Here is an 18,950-nt window from a genome sequence, read left to right on the forward strand (position 1 = left end):
CCCTTATTTCTTTCTCTGCCTGTTTGTCCTTTGAGTAGTGGAAAGCTAATGATTTAATTTTATACTCAGCCACTTTACTGAAGTTGTTTATCAGCTGTAGTAGTTCTCTGGTGGAATTTTTGGGGGTCACTAAAATATACTGTCATATCATCTGAAGACAGTAATATTTTGACTTCTGTTGTAATTTTTATCCATTTGATATCCTTTATTTGTGTAATTGCTCTGGCTGGGACTTCAATGGTATATTGAATAGATAGGGAGAGAGTGGTCAGCCTTGCCTAGTCCCTGATTATAGTGAGATTGCTTCAAGTTTCTATCTATTTAATTTGATTTTTGTCTACTGGTTTGCTGTATATTGTTTTTACTATGTTTAGGTATGAGCCTTGAATTCTTGATCTTCCCAAGACTTTTAACATGAAGGAATGTTGAATTTTGTCAAATGCTTTTTAAGAATCTAATGAAATGATTGTATAATTTTTTTCTTTGAGTTTAGTTATGTAGTGTATCACATTGATTGATTTCAGTACAGTGAACCATTCCTGGATCCCTGAGATGACACCTACTTGATCGTGGTGAATGATCGTTTTGATATGTTCTTGGATTTGGTTTGGGAGATTTTTGAATATTTTTGCATTGATGTTCATAAGGAAAATTGTTGTGAAGTTCTCCTTGTTGGGTCTTTGTGTGGTTAATGTATCAGTGTAACTGTGGCTTCATAGAACGAATTATGTAGTGATTCTTCTGGTTCTAGTTTGTGGAATAGTTTCAAGACTATTAGTATTAGGTCTTCCATGAAGGTCTGAAAGAATTGTGTACTAAACGCATCTGGGCATAGGCTTCGTTTGACTGTCAGACTTTTAATGACTGCTTTTATTTCTTTAGGAGTTATAGGAACTGTTTAAATGGTTTATCTGACCCTCATATATAACTTTCCTATTTGCTATCTTTCTATAAAATTTTCCATTTCATCCAGATTTCCAGTTTTTTTTTTTTTTTGAGTATAGGCTTTTGTAGTAGGATCTGATGATTTTTAAAATTTCCTCAGTTTCTGTTGTATCTTCCTTTTCATTTCTTATTTTGTTCATTAGGATACTGTCTCTGTGCCCTCTGGTTAGACTGGCTAAGGGTTTATCTATCATGTTGATTTTCTCAAAGAACTAGCTCCTGGTTTTGTTGATTCTTTGTATAGTTCTTTTTTGTTCTACTTTGTTGATTTCAGCCCTGAGTTGGATTATTTCCTGCTATCTACTCCTCTTGTGTATTTGCTTCCTTTGGTTCTAGAGCTTTCAGGTGTTTTATTAATCTGCTAGCATATGCTTTCTCTAGTTGTTTTTTTTTTCCAGAGCTATATGTTTTCCCAATAGCACTGCTTTCATTGTGTCCCATAAGTTTGAGTATGTTGTACCTTCACTTTCTGTCCTGTCTAGCAGGGCAGTAAATAGGGGTACGAGGAGAACACCTGAAAGAGAAAGTGGGGGAAACAGGAGGACACAGAGAACCACAATTTGTCTATAGTCTCATCAAATCATAATTTTTACTTTTTCACACAAGAGTTATATACACAAAAAGGCAGAATGTGGGGAAGGGGATGATGCAGGAGCGTAGGCATTCAGGGGGAGTACAGATATCTTCCAGAACAGAGCATCAACTGGGTGATGGTTCAGGGTACAGGTCACTATGACTCCGCCTATGATTCACTTGTCCTTATCTAAGTTGATACTATCCACCTAGGCTACCCAAGGTCTATAACTATACACAAGACCTATGACTACTTGTTCTCATCCAGGCTGGTAAATTTCCACCAAAACTACCTGTTTACAATATCTTATAGCTATCTACTTCATTGTTTTTTCCACAGAGACCCAAGACTGTGCTAGCAAGCTGACTTAGGCCTATTGCTAATTTTAGGCCTTGAGGCCTTCAGTGTATAAGCAGGGTTGCCCCTGACAATTTCCATTAAATTCTAAAATGGATTTAATCACTTTCTTTCTTTCTTTCTTTCTTTCTTTCTTTCTTTCTTTCTTTCTTTCTTTCTTTCTCTCTCTCTCTCTCTTTCCTCCCTCTCCCTCTCCCTCTCCCTCTCCCTCTCCCTTTCCCCCTCCCCCTCCCCCTCCCCTCCCCCTCCCTCTCCCTCTCCCTCTCTCTCTTTCTCTCTCTCTCTCTCTCTTTCTCTCTCTCTCTCTCTCTTTTTCTCTTTTATCCTTGACCAAGTTATCATTGAGAAGGGCCATGTTCTGCTTCCAGGTGTATGTGGGCTGTTTGATGCTTTTGTTGTTATTCAAGACCAGTATTAGTCCATGGTGATCTGATAGTATGTATGGGATTATTTCAATATTCTTGTATCTTATGAGGAATGTTTTGTGACTAATTGCCAATTTTGGAGAAGGTACCATGAGGTGCTGAGAAGAAGGTATATTCTTTTATTTTAGGATGAAATGTTCTATAGATATCTGTAAATCCACTTAGTTCATAACTTCTGTTATTTTCACTGAGTCTCTGTTTAGTTTCTCTTTCTATGATATGTCCATTGATGAGAATGGGGTGTTTGAAGTCGCCCACTATTATTGTGTGAGGTGCAATTCATGCTTGAGCTTTAGTAAAGTTTCTTTTATGAATGTGGATGCCCTAGCACATGGAGCATAGATATTCAGAATTAAGAGTTCTTCTGGGTAGATATTTCCTTTGATGAATATGAAGTGTCCTTCCTTATCTTTATTGATAACTTTTCGTTGAAAGTCAATTTTATTCAATATTAGAATGGCTACTCTAGGTAGTTTCTTTAGATCATTTGCTTGGAATATTGTTTTCTAATCCTTTACTATGAGGTAGTGTCTGTCTTTGACAATGAGGTGCATTTCCTGTATGCAACAAAATGCTGGGTCCTGTTTATATATCCAGTCTGTTAGTCTTTGTCTTTTTATTGAAGTATTGAGTCCATTTATGTTAAGTGATATTAAGGAACAGTGATTGTTGCTTCCTGTTAATTTTGCTGTTAGAGGTGGAATTGTGTTTTTTTGGGTATCTTCTTTTGGATTTGTTGAAAGAAGATTATTTCTTGGTTTTTCTAGGGTGACGTTTCCCTCCTTGTTTTGGAGTTTTCCATCTATTATTCTTTGTAGGGCTGGATTTGTGGAAATATATTGTGTAAATTTAGTTTTGTCATGGAATATCTCATTTTCTTTATGTGGTATGTGGTATGAGTATGTGGTAACTGAGAGTTTTGTTGGGTATAGTAGCCTGGGCTGATATTTATGTTCTCTTAGGATCTCTATGACATCTGCCCAGGTAGCTTTCATAATCCCTGGTGAGAAGTCTGGTGCTATTTTGATAGGTCTGCCTCTATATGTTACTTGATGTTTTTCCCTTACTGCTTTTAATATTCCTTTGTTTTGTACATTTAGCATCTTGACTATTATGTGGCAGGAGGAATTTCTTTTCTGGTCCAGTCTATTTGGAGTTCTATAGATCTTTTGTATGTTCATGGCAACTTTTTCTTTAGGTTAGGGAAGTTTTCTTCTATAATTTTGTTGAAGACATTTACTGGCCATTTAATTTGAAAATCTAGGCTCTCTTCTATACCTGTTATTTTCAGGTTTGGTCTTCTCATTGTGTCCTGGGTTTCCTGGATTTTTGGGGGTTAGGACCTTTTTGCATTTTGCATTTTCTTTGACTGTTGTGTCAATGTTTTGATGGTATCTTCTGTCCCTGAGATTCTCTCTTCTATCTCTTGTATTTTGTTGGTGATACTTGCATCTGTGACTCCTGATCTCTTTCCTAGGGTTTCTACCTCAAGTGTTGTCTCCCTTGGTGATTTCTTTATTGTTTCTATTTCCATTTTTTGATCCTGCATGGTCTTGTTCAATTTCTTCACCTGTTTGGTTGTATTTTTCTGTCATTCTTTGAGGGATTTTTGTGTTTCCTCTTTAACTACTTCTATGTGTCTACCTGTGTTCTCCTGTATTTCTTTAAGGGAGTTATTTATGTCTGACGTAAAGTCTTCTATCCTTATCATGAGATGTGATTTTAAATCAGCGTCTTCCTTTTCTAATGTGTTGGGGTATTCAGACCTTGCTGTGGTGGGAGAACTGGGCTCCGATGTTGCCAAATAGCCTTGGTTTTTGTGGCTTAAGTTCTTGCCCTTGCTTTTGCCATCATGTTATCTCTGGTGTTAGCTGGTCTTGCTGTCTCTGACTGTGGCTTGTCCCTCCTGCAAGCCTGTGTGTCCTGGAAAACCAGTTCACTCCGAGAGGAATTTTGGTATGGATAGCTGGGTACATGTTCAGCTCCAGGGTGCAGATAGAACCTGGAAGGTCCTGATGTCTCTGGACTTGTACTTCTTTGGTCAGGAATTTGAGCAGAAGCGGTGGTCTTACCTGTACTCACAGGTGTGTCAGCACTCCTGGGAAACCAGCTCTCTCCAAGCAGTATTTAGGTATTGAGAGTTGTGGCACAGGGTCAGCTCTGAGTGCCAAGAAAAATCGGAGGGATACTATCCCACTCATTTCCTGTGTCCTGACGTTTCTGGTGGGTCCCTTGGAGCAAAAGTGGTAGTCTTACGTGTGCTCACAGGTGGGTCAGCACTCCTGGAGACCAGTTCTCTCCCTGCAATATTAGTGTATGGAGCTCTGTAGCACAGGATCAGTAAAGGACCTCTCTCTCTCTCTCTCTCTCTCTCTCTCTCTCTCTCTCTCTCTCTTATTCAGGCTACTGGTTACCCCCTTCCCATTCCGCCCTCTGATAATTCCTAATCCCATTCCTCCTCCCCTACACCACCTAAACCTCACCTGTCCCCCACAAAACCTCCCCAATCCCTCAGGCATCAAGTCTCTCAAGGGTTAGGTGCATTTTCTCTCACTGAGAGCAGGCCAGGCAGTCCTCTGCTGTGTATGTCTTGGGGGACTCAGATCAGCTAGTGTATTCTACCTGATTGTTGCCTCAGTATCTGATAGACCTCAGGGGTCCAGGTTAGTTGAGACTGCTGGTCTTCCTATAGTGTCCCCTCCTTCTTAGCTTTTTCAAGCCTTTTCCTAATTCAACCACACGGGTCCCTGGCTTCTGTCCATTTGTCGGACATAAGTATCTGTTTCTCACTGAGTCAGCTATTATTGGGCCTCTCAGAGGACAGCCATGCTAGCCTCCTGTCTATAAGAACATCATAGCATCAGTAATAGTGTTAGACCATGGAGTCTCCTCTTGAGATTGGTCCTAATTTAGGCTGGTCACTGTACATTCTTTCCCTCCATCTCTTCTCCATTTTTATTGGATATTTTATTTATTTACATTTTAAATGTTATCCCCTTTCCTGGTCTAGTTTTCCCTCCAGAAACCCCTGCCCTATTCTCCCTCCTTCTGCTTCTATGAGGGTGCTCTCCCACCCACCTACCAACTCCTGTCTCCCTAACCTGGCATTCTCCTACACAGGGGCATCCAGCTTTCCCAGGACCAAGGGACTCTCCTCTCATTTAGACCGGGACAATTCTTAGAGATTTTGACTGTGGGATGGCATCCGTATCCCTCAGTTTGATGCCCTGTCTTTCTACTGAATGTAGACTCTACAAGTTTCTTCTCCCCATTGTTGGGCACACCATCTAAGGTCCCTTCCTTTGTGTCTTGAGATTCTTTCACCTCCCAAGCCTCTGGTACATTCTAGAGTGTCTCTTCCACCTCCTAACTCAAAAGGTTGTATATTTCCATGAATTCTGCTGTCTCTCAGGGCCTCACTCGTGGTCCTTCCCATACACCTGACTATGTTCCTCTTTTCCCTGGTCCTCCCCTTCCCATCTTTCACCCCTTTTCCTCCCTTCCTCTTCCCTCTGATTTCTTCTCCCTTGCTAGAGGGATTGAAGCATCCTCATTTGGTCACTAACTCTTGTTAACATTTTTGAGTTCTGTGGATTGTATCCTGGGAATTCTGTGCATTTTTGGCTAATTTCCACTTATTAGAGAGTACCTACCATGCATGTCCTTTTGGGTCTGAGATAAATCACTTGGCATGATATTTTCTAGTTCCATCCATTTTCGTGCAAAGCTCATGATGTCCTCAGTTTTAATAGCTGAATAGTATTCCATTGTGTAAATGAACCATATTTTCTGTAAGTATTCTTCCATTAAGGGGCATTTGGATTGTTTCCAGGTTCTTTCTCTCACAAATAGGGCTGTTATGAATACAGTGTAGCATTTGCCCTTGTGACACGGTGGGACATATTTTTGTTATATGCCCAGGAGTGGTATAGCTGGGTCTTCAGGTAGATCTATTTCCAGTATTGGGAAGAAATTAGTTTCCAGAGTGGCTGTACCAGTTTGCAATCCCACCAGCAATGGAGGAGTGTTTTTCTTTCTCTACATTCTTGCCAACATGTGCTGTCACCTGAATTTTTGATTTTATCCATTCTGATTGGTGTAAGGTGATATCTCTGAGTTGTTTTGACTTGCATTTCCCTGATCACGAAGGACTTTGAACATTTCTTTAGGTGTTTCTCAGCCATTCGAGATTCTTGTGTTTTGAATTCTCTGCTTAGTTCTATACCCCGTTTTTTTGTTTGGGTTGTTTGTTTGTTTGTTTGTTTGGAGGTTAGCTCAAGGAGTTCTTTATATATTTTGAATATATGCCCTCTATCAGATATGGGGTTAGTGAAGATTTTTCCTAATCTGTAGGTTGCTGATTTGTCCTAATGACTATGTCCTTTGCCTTACAGAAGCTTTTCTGTTTCTTGATGTGCCATTTATCTATTCATGATCTTAGAGCCTGAGCCACTGGAGTCCTGTTTAGGTAATTCCCTCCAATCCTACCACTAGCCCATAGTTCAAGGCTCTTTCCCACTTTCTCTTCTACTAGATTCAGTATATCTGGTTTTATATTGAGGTTTTTGATCCACTTGGACTTGAGCTTTGTGCAAGGTGACAAATATTGGTCTATTTTCAATTTTCTACACACTGACTGCCAGTTAGACCAGCACCATTTACTGAAGATATTTTAATATCATCTCATATGGTAATACCTTGATTTCTTCTTTGCCGGTTTGCATCCCCTTGATCTCCTTTTGTTGTCTTATTGCTCTGACTAGAACTTTGAGCACTATATTGAATAGATATGGGGAGAGTAGGCATCTTTGTCTTGTCCCTGATTTTAGTCTGATTGCTTCAAGTATATGTCCATTTAATTTGATAATGGCTGTTGGTTTGCTGTATGTTGCTTTTATTATGTTTAGGTATAGACCTTGAATTCCTGATCTGTTCAATACTTTTAACATTAAGGGGTGTTGTATTTTGTCGTATGCTTTTTCAGCATCTAATGAGATGATCGTGTGATTTCCTTCTTTGAGTTTGTTTATATAGTGGATTGCATTAATGGATTTTCATATGTTGAACCATCCATTCATCCCTGGTATGAAGCCTACTTGATTATGGTGAATGATCATTTTGATTTGTTTTTGGATGCAGTTTCTGAGAATTGTACTGAGTATTTTTGCATCAATTTTCGTAAGTGAAATTGGTTTGATCTGAAGTTTTCTCTCTTTTTTAAATATCAGTGTGGTTTAGGTATCAGAATAATTTTGGTGTCATAGAATGGATTATGTTCCTTCTGTTTCTATGGGAATAGTTTGAGGAGTAGTGGCATTAGCTCTTCTTTGGAAGTCTGTAGAATTCTGTACTAAAGCAGTCTTTTCCCGGGCTTTTTTTTTTTTTTTTTTTTGGTTGGGAGGTTTTTAATGAATTCCTTTGTCTCTTTAGGGAATATGGGCCTGTTTAGATAGATTTCCTGCTCTTTAACTTTGATACATGGTATCTGTCTAGAAATTCATCCATCTTATCTATGTTTTCTAGTTTTGTTGAATATAGGCTTTTATAGCAGGATCTGATGAATTTTTTGAATTTCCACATTTTCTGTTGTTATGTCTCCCTTTCCATTTCTGATTTTGTTAATTTGGATACTGTCTCTAGACCCTTTAGTTAGTTTGGCTAGGGGCTTTTATATCTTGTTCATTTTATCAAAGAACCAGCTTCTGGGTTTTGCTGATTCTTTGTATTATTCTCTTCATTTGTATTTGGTTGGTTCGGCCTTGAGTTTGACTATTTCCTGCCTTCTACTCCTCTTGGGTGTGTTCACTTCTTTTTCTTCTATGTCTTTCAGGTGTGCTGTTAAGTTGTTAGTGTAGGATCTCTCCAGTTTTTCTATGAGGGTACTTAGTGCTATGAGTTTTCCTCTTAACACTGTTTTCATTGTGTTCCATAAGTTTTGATATGTTTTGCCTTCATTTTCACTGAGTACTAAAAAGTCTTTAATTTATTTATTTCTTCTCTACCAAATTATCATTGAGTAAAGAGATATTCAGTTTCTATGGGTATGAAGGTTTTTTATTGTTGTTGTTGTTTGTTGTTGATAGAATCTGACAAGATGCATGGAATTATTTCAACCTTTTTGTATCTGTTGACGCTTCCTTTGTGAGTGATTATTTGGTCAATTTTGTAGAAAGTATCATGAAGTGCTGAGAAAAATGTATATCCTTTTATTTTAGGCTGAAATGTTCTGTATATATTTGTTAAAGCCATTTGGTTCATAAAACTTATTAGTTTCACTGTATCTATATTTAGTTTCTATTTCAAGTACTTCTCCATTGGTGAGAGTGTGGTGATGAAGTCTCCCACTATTATTGTGTGGGGTTCAATGTGGTTTTTGGGATTTAATAGTTTCTGTTAGGAATGTGGATGTCCTTGAATTTGGGGCATAGATGTTCAGAATCGATACTTTCTCATATTGGTTGAAAATATATTTTATTGTATATTAGGATTTCAACTCCTACTTGTTTCTTGAGACCATTTGCTTGGAAGATTTTTTTTCCAGACTTTAACTCTGAGGTAGTATTTGTCTTTGTCACTGAGATGTGTTTGTGTGTACAGCAAAATGCTGGATCCTCCTTGCATATACAGTCTGTTATCCTATGTGTGTTTATTGGAGAATTGAGTTCATTGATATTGAGAGGTATTAAAGACAGATGATTCTTAGTTCCTGTTATGTTTATTGTTATAGGTAGCATTACCTGTATGTGATTCTCTCCTTGTTACTTGGCATTTTTCTCTTACAGCTTTTAATATTTTTTCTTTGTTCTGTGCATTTGGTGTTTTGAGTATTATGTGACAAGAAGATTGTTTTTTCTCATTCTATATTTTCTTTTAGTGTTCTATAGGCTTCTTATAGATTTATAGCCATCACTTTCTTTAGGTTGGGGATATTTTCTTCAGTGATTTTATTGAAGATGTTTTTGGGTCCTTTGAGCTGTGAAATTTTGCTCTCTTTCATTTCTATTGTTCTTAGGTTTGGTCTTTTCAGTGCATCCTGGATTTTCTGGATGCTTTCAGTTAGATGTTTTCCTGTTTTGAATCTTCTTTGACAGTTTTGTCAACATCTTCTAAGGTACCTTATACACCTGAGATTCTCTCTTCTACCTCTTGTATTTCGTTGTTGATGCTTGCATCTTTAGTTCCTGACCTTTTTCCTAAGTTTTCCATTTCCAGGGTTGCCTCTGTTTGTGCTTTCTTTATTGTTACTACTTATACTTTTAGGTCTTATACCACTTTGTTCAATTTTTTCCCCTGTTTGCTGGGTTTTTTTTTTCTGTCTGTATTTCTTTGAGAGGTTGATTTTTTTTTTTTTTTGTCTTTAAGGGCTTTTACCTGTTTACTTGTGTTTTCCTATGTTTCTTTCAGTGACTTATTTATATCCTCCTTAAAGGATGTTATTATCTTCATGAGATAGGATTTAAGGTCAGCATCCTGGTTTTCTGGTGTGTTGCTGTATCCAGGGCTTGCTGTAATGGGAGACCTGGGTTCTGATGATGCCAAAATATATTGGTTTCTGTTGTTTATGGTCTTGTTCTTTCTTCTCACCATCTGGTTATCTCTGGTGTTAGCTTGTCTGGTAGTCTCTGTCTGGAGCCTGCCTCCTGTGTCCCTGGGTTGCTGCAGGTCTTCTGGTAGGCCTGTGGCCTTGGCTTTAACAGGCTTTCTGGAGGACCTTCAGACTGTGGGGTCTTCAGAAGAACAGACAAGGTGATGGTCTGCCCAGTTGGAAGTCACAACCCAGAAAGTGGGTAGGGATTGTGTAGGGGTTGAAAGTTGGGGTGAAGGTGGGTTCTGAATCCACTGGGCTCATCAAGGTTTGTGGCTGCTGTGATTAATTGCAAGGGTCCCTTACCTGTGGCCTTACTGTAGCAGACCTCCTGGGGGCCATCAGTCTGTTGAGTCTTCAGAGAGCCGACATGCTGATGGTCTGCCCAGGTGGTGGGCTAGGGGGAATATTACTAGGTAAGGTGATTTCTTTTAACAGCAGTTAATAATTGCCTGTACTTCCTTTTTTTATAAATCTTTTTTATTGATTCTTTATGAATTTAACCTCATGCATCCCAATCCAATTCACAGTTATGTCTGTTTGCATCAGTTAAAAGAAGAAAAGAAAGCTTTCGATGGAAGCTCTAGTGTGTTATGGTGTTTCATACAATATTCACTTTTGCCCAAACAGCTTCACTTTCAAATGTTCATTGCAATGAGTCTTTGGTCTGGTTTGAGAAAGGTAGTTTCTGAAACATTATCAATGCTAGATTTTCACCTAGACTCCTCTCAAATATTCTGTTACTACCCTATGTCATGGAGATCCTATATATTTGGATCTACAGCAATAGCTCCTTCATATTCTACAGCAGTTTGTAGATTGGGTAGATGTTGGCGTAGACTAACTCAAAGCTCATGATCTGGGCCTGGAAGGTAGCTGTCTTGGTCCTTCAACCATCTCTCCTGTACCCACACTACCAGCACCAGCTCTACTATATTGCCCTGCTGAAGCACAAGCTTATTCTCCCAACTGGTGCAGCCAGTTTAGGGCAAGGCTAGCTCTCGTGGACTCACATCTTCAGGTGCTGACCTCAGCTACCACTACCAGGGTCAGGTTTCCTATGCTGACCATGAGGTGCAGGCCTGCTGTCCTGAAGCCAATGAAGGGTAGGAACAGCTTCTCTGCACTCATGTCCTTGTGGCCAACTCACCCACCTGCTACAGGTGTGATAAGAGGTTATAGCTCTCCTGCATCAACCCTTGCTGGGCAGATAGGAACTGCTGGCTCACCAGCATCCTTGCCACTAGGACCAGCTTTACTGTTCTGTGCAAGTGGCATACAGGCTTGCTCTATGAAATAGTGTAGCTTTAGCTGGTGTGGGATGGGGCCAGTTCTTTGGCACTCACAACACATGAGTCAGCTTTCCTATGCTGCCCTGGCAAGGGGTGGAACCATGTCTCCCACTAAAGGCAAGGGAGCCTATTGTTCTTGATCTAGAGGTGGGACCCTTGAAATTCCTTTCTTTCTTGTTAGCACATCTAATGATATTGTCATTGTTCAGGTGTTTCCATAAGCAGCTATGCTGTTGAAATATCATGAATATCTCTTTTCTAATAACCTCTCTGTCATTTTTAGGAAGTACAGTTATCACTCTTAAACACTTTTGTTCCACCTATACTGAGGCTGCCCGAGTCTTAGATATAGGAGTTGTGTTATAGGTGTGTTCATTACACATGAGCACAACAATAGTCATTGATCTCTGCATTATGGACTACTACAGTTTTCTATAATAACCTCTGTTTGCTATAGAGAGTATCCTGTTTGTAAGAGAAATTTCTTTGGTGACTGGTGAGAGCTCACTTATCTAAGTTACATGAATATGCTTTAGATTTTGAGTATGATATATTCTCACGTATTAAACTTGTGATATTGGTTCTTTTCTAAGAACCATAACCTTCCATATATCAGGGTGTGACATGCGTTTGATCCCAGTACTCCAGAGCCATAGGTAGGCCCCTCTCTGAGCTCAGCATGAGCCTGCTCTACAGAATAATTTCCAGGATAGCCAGGGGCACATAAAGAAAGTATGCCTGAAAACCCAAGAAGTAAAAAGTAAAGTGAAAACCATTGCCTGACAAGTCCCAGGAAGTTAGCTCTTCTCAGAAATCCATGGCCAATTCAACATATGTAAGTTTGTAAATGTAATCAGTCATATAAAATAAACTTAGAAAAATCACATGATTATCCTAATAGATGCATGAAAAGCCTTTGAGAAAACTGAACAAACTTTCATGAGAAAAGCTATATAGAAAGCCGAGAACTTTTGGGAACACACTTCAACTTAATAACGGGTATATATGCCAAACTCAAGCCAATATCCTAAATTGAGAAACATTTAAAGCTATTCCATTAAAACAAAGAATTACATTGGGCTGCCAACTATACTCACTGTTTTTAAACATAGTCCCTGAAGACCTAGCTAAAGCACTAAGACAAGAGTAAGAAATTAAAGAGTTATAGAAAGTGGGAAAAGAAGTCACACTATGCCTATTTATATGATATGATATTGTATCAGAAATTATATCAGAAAGCCTGTATTAATAAAATTTTCAAGTGTTACAGGAGACAAAATCAACTCCCAAAAATCAGTAGACTTTCTATATAACACCAACAAATTATGGGTATAATGGCATTTATATGAGATCCAAAGGCAATAAGCCATCTTGGAAAGAACCTAACCAAGAAGATGAAAGAGCTTTATGAAAAACATTTAAATCTGTGAGGACTTTAAGGAAAATATTTGAAAATAGAAAGACTGCCCATGTTCATGAATTGGTAGAATTAATATAGAGAAATGACCATCTTACCAAAAACAATGTTTAGATCCCATGTAATTTCAATCAAAAGTTGCACAACATTCTTTGCAGAAATGTAAAAACGGGGATCTTAAAATTAATATGTTACTAAAAAATCTTGATCGTTAAAGTAGTTATGACTACCATCACCAACAATAAAATAATGCAGGGATTTTCATTTCAGACTTCTAAGTACATTATAGAAATATAATAATAAAAACAGTATGACACTTGCACAAAGAAGACTTATAGACAAATGGTACAGAATAGAAGACCCAAACATGAACATGTGTAACTACAACCATGTGACCTGTTATATTTTATTGGTTAAAATGCGTGGTTAGGGCTGAGCAGTGGTGGCACATGCCTTTAATCCCAGCACTTGGGAGGCAGAAGCAGGTGGATTTCTGAGTTCTAGGCCAGCCTGGTCTACAGAGTGAGTTCCAGGACAGCCAGGGCTGTAAGAGAAACCCTGTCTTGAAAAAACAAACAAAAAAAAATGCATGGTTAGTATGATGCTTGACATATGGTAAAATACAGTTCAAAAATTCTCATGTATTTTTATTTGATAAGGTTTTTATTTCTTCATAAAGATTGGCTATGATTGGTCAGCTGATATATGGGACAATCAAGTGCTAGAGTGTTTAATGTGTTATTGCATATGTTTCTTTTACTGAACATTCTTGTACTAAACAAATTGTGGCAGAAAACTCCACAGAGAAGTCATAGTTATTTTATATGGGTAGGAGAATATACTGAGGTTGATAAGAGTGACCTTTGCTTTGAATATTTCATTTACTTACCTCTATGTGGTCCCTGTCCTTATCCTATTAGGTACCATTGGAGACTGGAAAAACCATTTGACTGTGGAGCAGAATGAAAGATTTGACATGATATTCAAGAGGAATATGACAAATTTTCCTTTGAAGTTTATCTGGGATATAAATGAACAATAAAAGTCTAATGTCAGCATAAAATAAATTAAGAAAAACCCATTCAGAAGAATACTTGCTTTAATATCAATATTAATATCTTCAATATTTTAATCATTAAATGCCAAGCTTTATTAAGGATCAAAATGAATAAACTATATAAATGTTAATTACATTGAGATTCAGAAATGATTTCAAATTTCAAAATTAAAATAGTTTGGGTTCTAGTTCGCAATTGTATTGTGTACTAATGTCATAAATTATGGTGCTTTCTGATATAGAAAAATGTCTACAAGGAGTAGTCTACAATGCACAGTTTTTTCTTCTCACATACAATACAGTTTTGAAAGAAAAAACATTAAACAACTTCTCATTATTACAATAAAACTTTGACTTTCACTGAGTCAAGAATGTGTGAGGAATGAGAGCCTTTAATTTGGAAAACTAAACCTGAGCATTGAAGGGAGGCAGAATAGCCATTTAGATTAAGAACTAGAAAAGAGGGAGGATGTACTCATTCCCTTAGTAAAGTATCAACTTTTGTTGGTGAATTGTGTTGTTTGATGAGTTTTGTATTTACACACAACGGATGTCATTACTAATTTTACCAAAATGTATGAATAATGCACTTAAGATTTAATTTTGTAGTTTGCCTCCATTTGCTGGACGCGAGCCAGGAGTCTCTGCGGCTGGTGGAGACAGCAGGCAGAAGGAAGCAGTGGTGGAGAGAAGCCCTAAGCTGCCTTGGTGATAGTGAAATGGTGGACACACAGCAGCTCATTACCAAGCGACAGAACCTGGATTAAGCCTATGGGCCGCCCAATAAATTCCTTGAGATCGATGTGAACAACCCACAGTATCACTAAGTAACAGAGTTCTTTGACTCAATATCAATAAATAAACAAAGAAAGAAAGGAAGGAAGGAAGAAAGAAAGAGGGGAAAAGAAATAAAGAAAGGATGGAAGGAAGGAGGGAAGGAAGGAAGAAAGAAAGGAAGAAGGAAAGAAAGAAAGAAAGAAAAAGAGAGAAGAAAGAAGGAGTTTAGGAAGCACAGGACATCACAAAAAAAATTAGGGGCAGAGGTTGTAGAAGTGGAAATAATAGAAATATATTATAAGAGACTGTTGAGTGAGATTTTAAGTTTCTAGTGGCTTTCAAAGTTCCTAGCAGAATTTGTTATCAAGAATCAGAGTTGTTGGTTTATAATGATAAATGGGGATTGAGCAATGGATTTTCAGGTGCAATGAAGTTATAAGGCATAGATTCCCAGGGGAACTTGACTGCAATTATCCAAGACTGCCACTGGGTAGGTGCTGGGATTCAGGGAAGGACCAAGCACTCCTCTGGGGAGTGGGAAAGAGCAGTCTAAGATATGAGAAAGCTGAAACTGGTATTCTCAAACTCACAGGCGTCTAGTTGGTGCATGAAAACCACAGAGACATGTCTGGAATAAACTATCTGGGGTCCATGGACCCACAAGGAGGCTGTGACCAGGGGTTCCCAAACTCCTGGTCATGCCTCTGAGTCATGAGGAGTTGAGAGTAGAGTCTATGACACAGGCTGGGGATGGTGTCTAATCTGGGGCTGGATGTAATGGTAGCTCTGGCTTTGCTCATTGGTGAAGTCCTTAGCTTGACAGCAGTTAAGGCTGGGAGTGCATATGAGCCTTCCACGGGTGATTTATGCAGTGGTTCTATAGCAAAGGCCTGCTTCATTCTCCCCACAGTGGTTCTCAATGAAAGAGACAGTCCTTGATTCTAAACTGTTATTGATTGTTCATCATAGAAAAAGGATGCTTACCTTACAAACTTCTCAGTGTTGACCTGAGATTAAATACCTACTGGAGGGAGGAATGTCTGGGAAGGGAAGCTTATTGGCTAAACCTTCAGTGCCTCTAGGACCTCATTAGCATGGAGAACTCTGTTCTGGGCCTACATGACTACAGGTCACATTTCCTTTTATGGGAAAGATGGTTTATATTCCAGGCCAGGAATTTGAGAGGGAACAGGGAGGTGCCTACAGTTGCAAGTGTGAGTTTCTGGGGTCTCAACCCACTCTACCCTCCAAGCTTCCTGTCATGATTTACCATACCACATCCTTGGAAAAATGAGCACCCAGTAGCAACAATAGACAGATCTCAAAGGAACACAATATTTCTGTCCAAGAAAGCATAAAAATAAGAGAAAGCTAAGAAAACAGGAATGATCCTTACTTTGAGAAAGTAGTAAAAGTTCCAGGCTGTGGGATAGGATTCAAATGGGTATAGATCTTTTAGCCACCTTCAAACACTACAGTGGTAGACTCCAACAATCCAAATATGTACTTACTTTAGCTTTAATGAACAGATGTTGTGGTGCTCATTTATATATTGTCCTCATCAATTACTTCCTTTAATCAGAAGGTTTGAACTGTGCAGAGGGCAGTAACTGGGTTCAGACAGGTAAGTGGTCTCTAAGTAACTTTTAATTCTATTTAACACATTTAATCACACTTTTTCTCCAGAAATGAACAAACTTTTGATCACATAGCAAATGTAAAGGAGGAAAAAGAGTCTGAGGGAAAATCGTGTCAGGGACATATTCTGTCATCCCCTGAGCAACCATCCTCATGAACAGAAGTATTGAAACACCCTCCCAAGTGTCTCATCTTTCTCTGGCTTCTTTTTCTTGGCCAATTGAAGCAAAGAAATGAAATCAAATCTACTTTTTTGAAGGTCATGATGTTGGGATGGTGTGTCTTGAGTGATCCATAAAGAGTTTAGCAGCAGGGATAGGGATGATCCAAACAGAACACATACATTTAAGGAGTTCTTCAATTATTGAGAAAACTGTAAAGTGAGAAGGAAGAGCTCTGTCTTCATGATTGAATTTTACACATCAAATCAGGGAAACAAATTTGTGCCAATGGTTTAACTCACGTAGTAAATGAAGGAAGACCAGGACAAATTGTAAAAATAATATAATTTTAAATTTGTTGATTAAATTGCATATGTGAATTCTACTACCCATAATTATAAGGTAATTACTTAGTACCAATCTTAAAACAGCTGACCAGTTTTTCTTTTGAATTCTGTAATTACACGTAACTATGGGAGTGATCGTAGGGCCTACAGTTGTCAAAAGAGGTTATGATGCTCCATGGAGCTGGGGTTACAGGTGAGTTGCTTCAAGTGGACGCTAAAAACAGAACTAAGATCCTATGGAAGAGAGAACAAGAGCTCTTGAACACTGAATCTTCTTTAAAGCCTTCAGCTTTATTGTTTTTAGAAATGAATTACTCATTATCTTCCCCTTACAGGCCAGGAAACTAAGAATCAGAAACTCAGTAAGTTCACACTCCCATGGCAGTTGTTACAAAACTAGAGGATGTTAGTCCAATTCTCCACCATTTGAAACAATCATAAATTTTCTTTTTAAAATGTCTGCATAGCCAGGCAGTATTGGCATAGACCTTTAATTCCAGAACTAGGGAAGCAGACAAAGGTTGATATCTGTGAGTTAAAGGCCAGACTGGTCTATAGACCAAGTTCTAGAACATCCCAAAATACCTCCCAAAACAGAACAAAACCAAAAAAAAAAAAAAACCTTTGCATTTGTACAGTATGTATACATACGTTCATGTTAACCAGGCATATACATGCCACAGCACATGTGTGGGAGTAAGCTAGGTGAACTCCGATCTCTCTATAAGAACTCTCTATGAGAGAATGGTTACATCCATGTCTGGCTTTACCAGAGTCCTAGGGATAAAAGTCAGGCTTCATGATTATGAGACAAGGTCTTTTACTCACTGTAGTATCTCCCAATGTGATGGTCATAATAGTAAAACTCTGGACTGAACTGAATTTTTTCTCTTCATGGGAAAAGGACAAAACAGTAACACTACCACAAAGCACAAATGGCATGTAACAGCTGTCCACTGTTACCAGTTATGGAACTATTAAGTGACTGTTCCCAGTAATCAAATGGAACACAAATCTGTGTGTTTTAAACTGCATATCTACAATGTCTATGCAATTAACTGAGGTTGGATCAACGATAAGAATTGGGTGGCAATTCAGTCATTCTCACTAGAGAATGCAAAATTAGTTCTTGATATAAAATGAAAATCAGCATAGGTCATTTTTCTTTGATGATATAAATTAAAAAGTCCTTTGATGAATGTGTCCTAACAATTAAAACAATCTCTTTAGCCATCCTTTGATACCAGTAAACTGACAAACAGGTCACATGAACTTTTACCTTAACAGCAGCAGCATGACAACTTACTATCTTCTTAGCAGCATGTGTGTCTGGTACGCAGACAGTGGTTATGCCACCTACCTGTGGGCAAACTGCATGACAAGCTAATGTCACTTGCCTGTGTACACACTACATGTTCCACAGCTTCTGAGAGCTTCACCTACTACTGATAGTTCCTTCAATGTTAGGAGGTGATCGCCTTGACACATACTCCTGCCTTGTCTTTCAACCTGACACAAAACACTTCAAGTGATGTCAGATAGCTCACTTCCCTACATTTGAAGCCTATGGTACCAACAATGGGCAAAGGGCACATGTTAACAACTCACAGGCGTCTTCTGGAATCTAAGAGCTCATCTTTGGCTGCTTACACATATTCTAGACACACAGTTTGTGAAGAGTAATGAACTCTTTTCCTCTTTTCAATGAGATAACACTGACCCTTCCTTTTAGTCTGATCTCAACTGAACAATATTCAATTAACCCTTTACATGCTGCCTCAGTTAGCACTTTCTCCAGTTGCACCTAAGTATCTTTGCTGGCAAAGAGCGTGAAGGGATGGGAGGATGAGGTTTATTCAAGAATGTGGGTATAAAGAGAAGACTGGTTTGAACACTCCTGAGAATTCTCATTCTTCCCATAATTTACATATTCCCTCCACAGTGCTCCTGTGCCAAGGCATCCAGCATGATGATGTGTTTCCCTTTTTATCCTACTAATATTCTCATATGTCTTGGAACAAATAGAAACAAAAACCAAGTAAGTTTCCCCACACCTACCAGTCAGCCTGGTACACAACTGGAATCATGGGCTCTCACCCAGAATGTGAATTCAACAGGGATTCATATTTTTGTGAAAAATCTTGAAGATTCAATAGAAGTAGCCAGGTTGCCTTTTTTCATTGCTTTCCCTACATTCTAGAAAGACCAAGGTGGAAACCCACTTCATTACCAAAACATCTAAAAATCTTATAATCACATGAAGAAAGAGGGACTCCTTGGCACTTAGGTCAAAGACTGACCTTGGCACACTGTCCTAGATGCTTAGTTCCCCCAACTGAACAGCTTCTTCCAGGTTCTTACACATCTACTGATCA

General features: G+C 38.6%; 1 protein-coding gene across 3 annotated transcripts in view; it reads left to right on the forward strand.

Annotated features, from left to right (window-relative positions):
* The window catches only part of LOC114634049 (amine sulfotransferase-like), a 71,624-nt gene that overhangs the window by 41,404 nt on the left and 11,270 nt on the right, over nt 1-18,950 (forward strand). For 2 of the 3 annotated variants that reach the window (XM_028782678.1, XM_028782679.1), the window contains one exon: nt 13,516-14,454. The exons of the other annotated variant lie outside the window; for it this stretch is intronic. In XM_028782678.1, coding sequence (XP_028638511.1) covers nt 13,516-13,637 — 122 coding nt within the window. In that variant the 3' untranslated portion in view covers nt 13,638-14,454. Of the gene's footprint in view, nt 1-13,515; nt 14,455-18,950 lie in introns of those variants that run through there. 3 annotated transcript variants of the gene reach the window in all.

Source organism: Grammomys surdaster, unplaced genomic scaffold (assembly GCF_004785775.1).
Source record: "Grammomys surdaster isolate TR1022 unplaced genomic scaffold, NIH_TR_1.0 842, whole genome shotgun sequence".
Taxonomy (NCBI): domain Eukaryota; kingdom Metazoa; phylum Chordata; class Mammalia; order Rodentia; family Muridae; genus Grammomys; species Grammomys surdaster.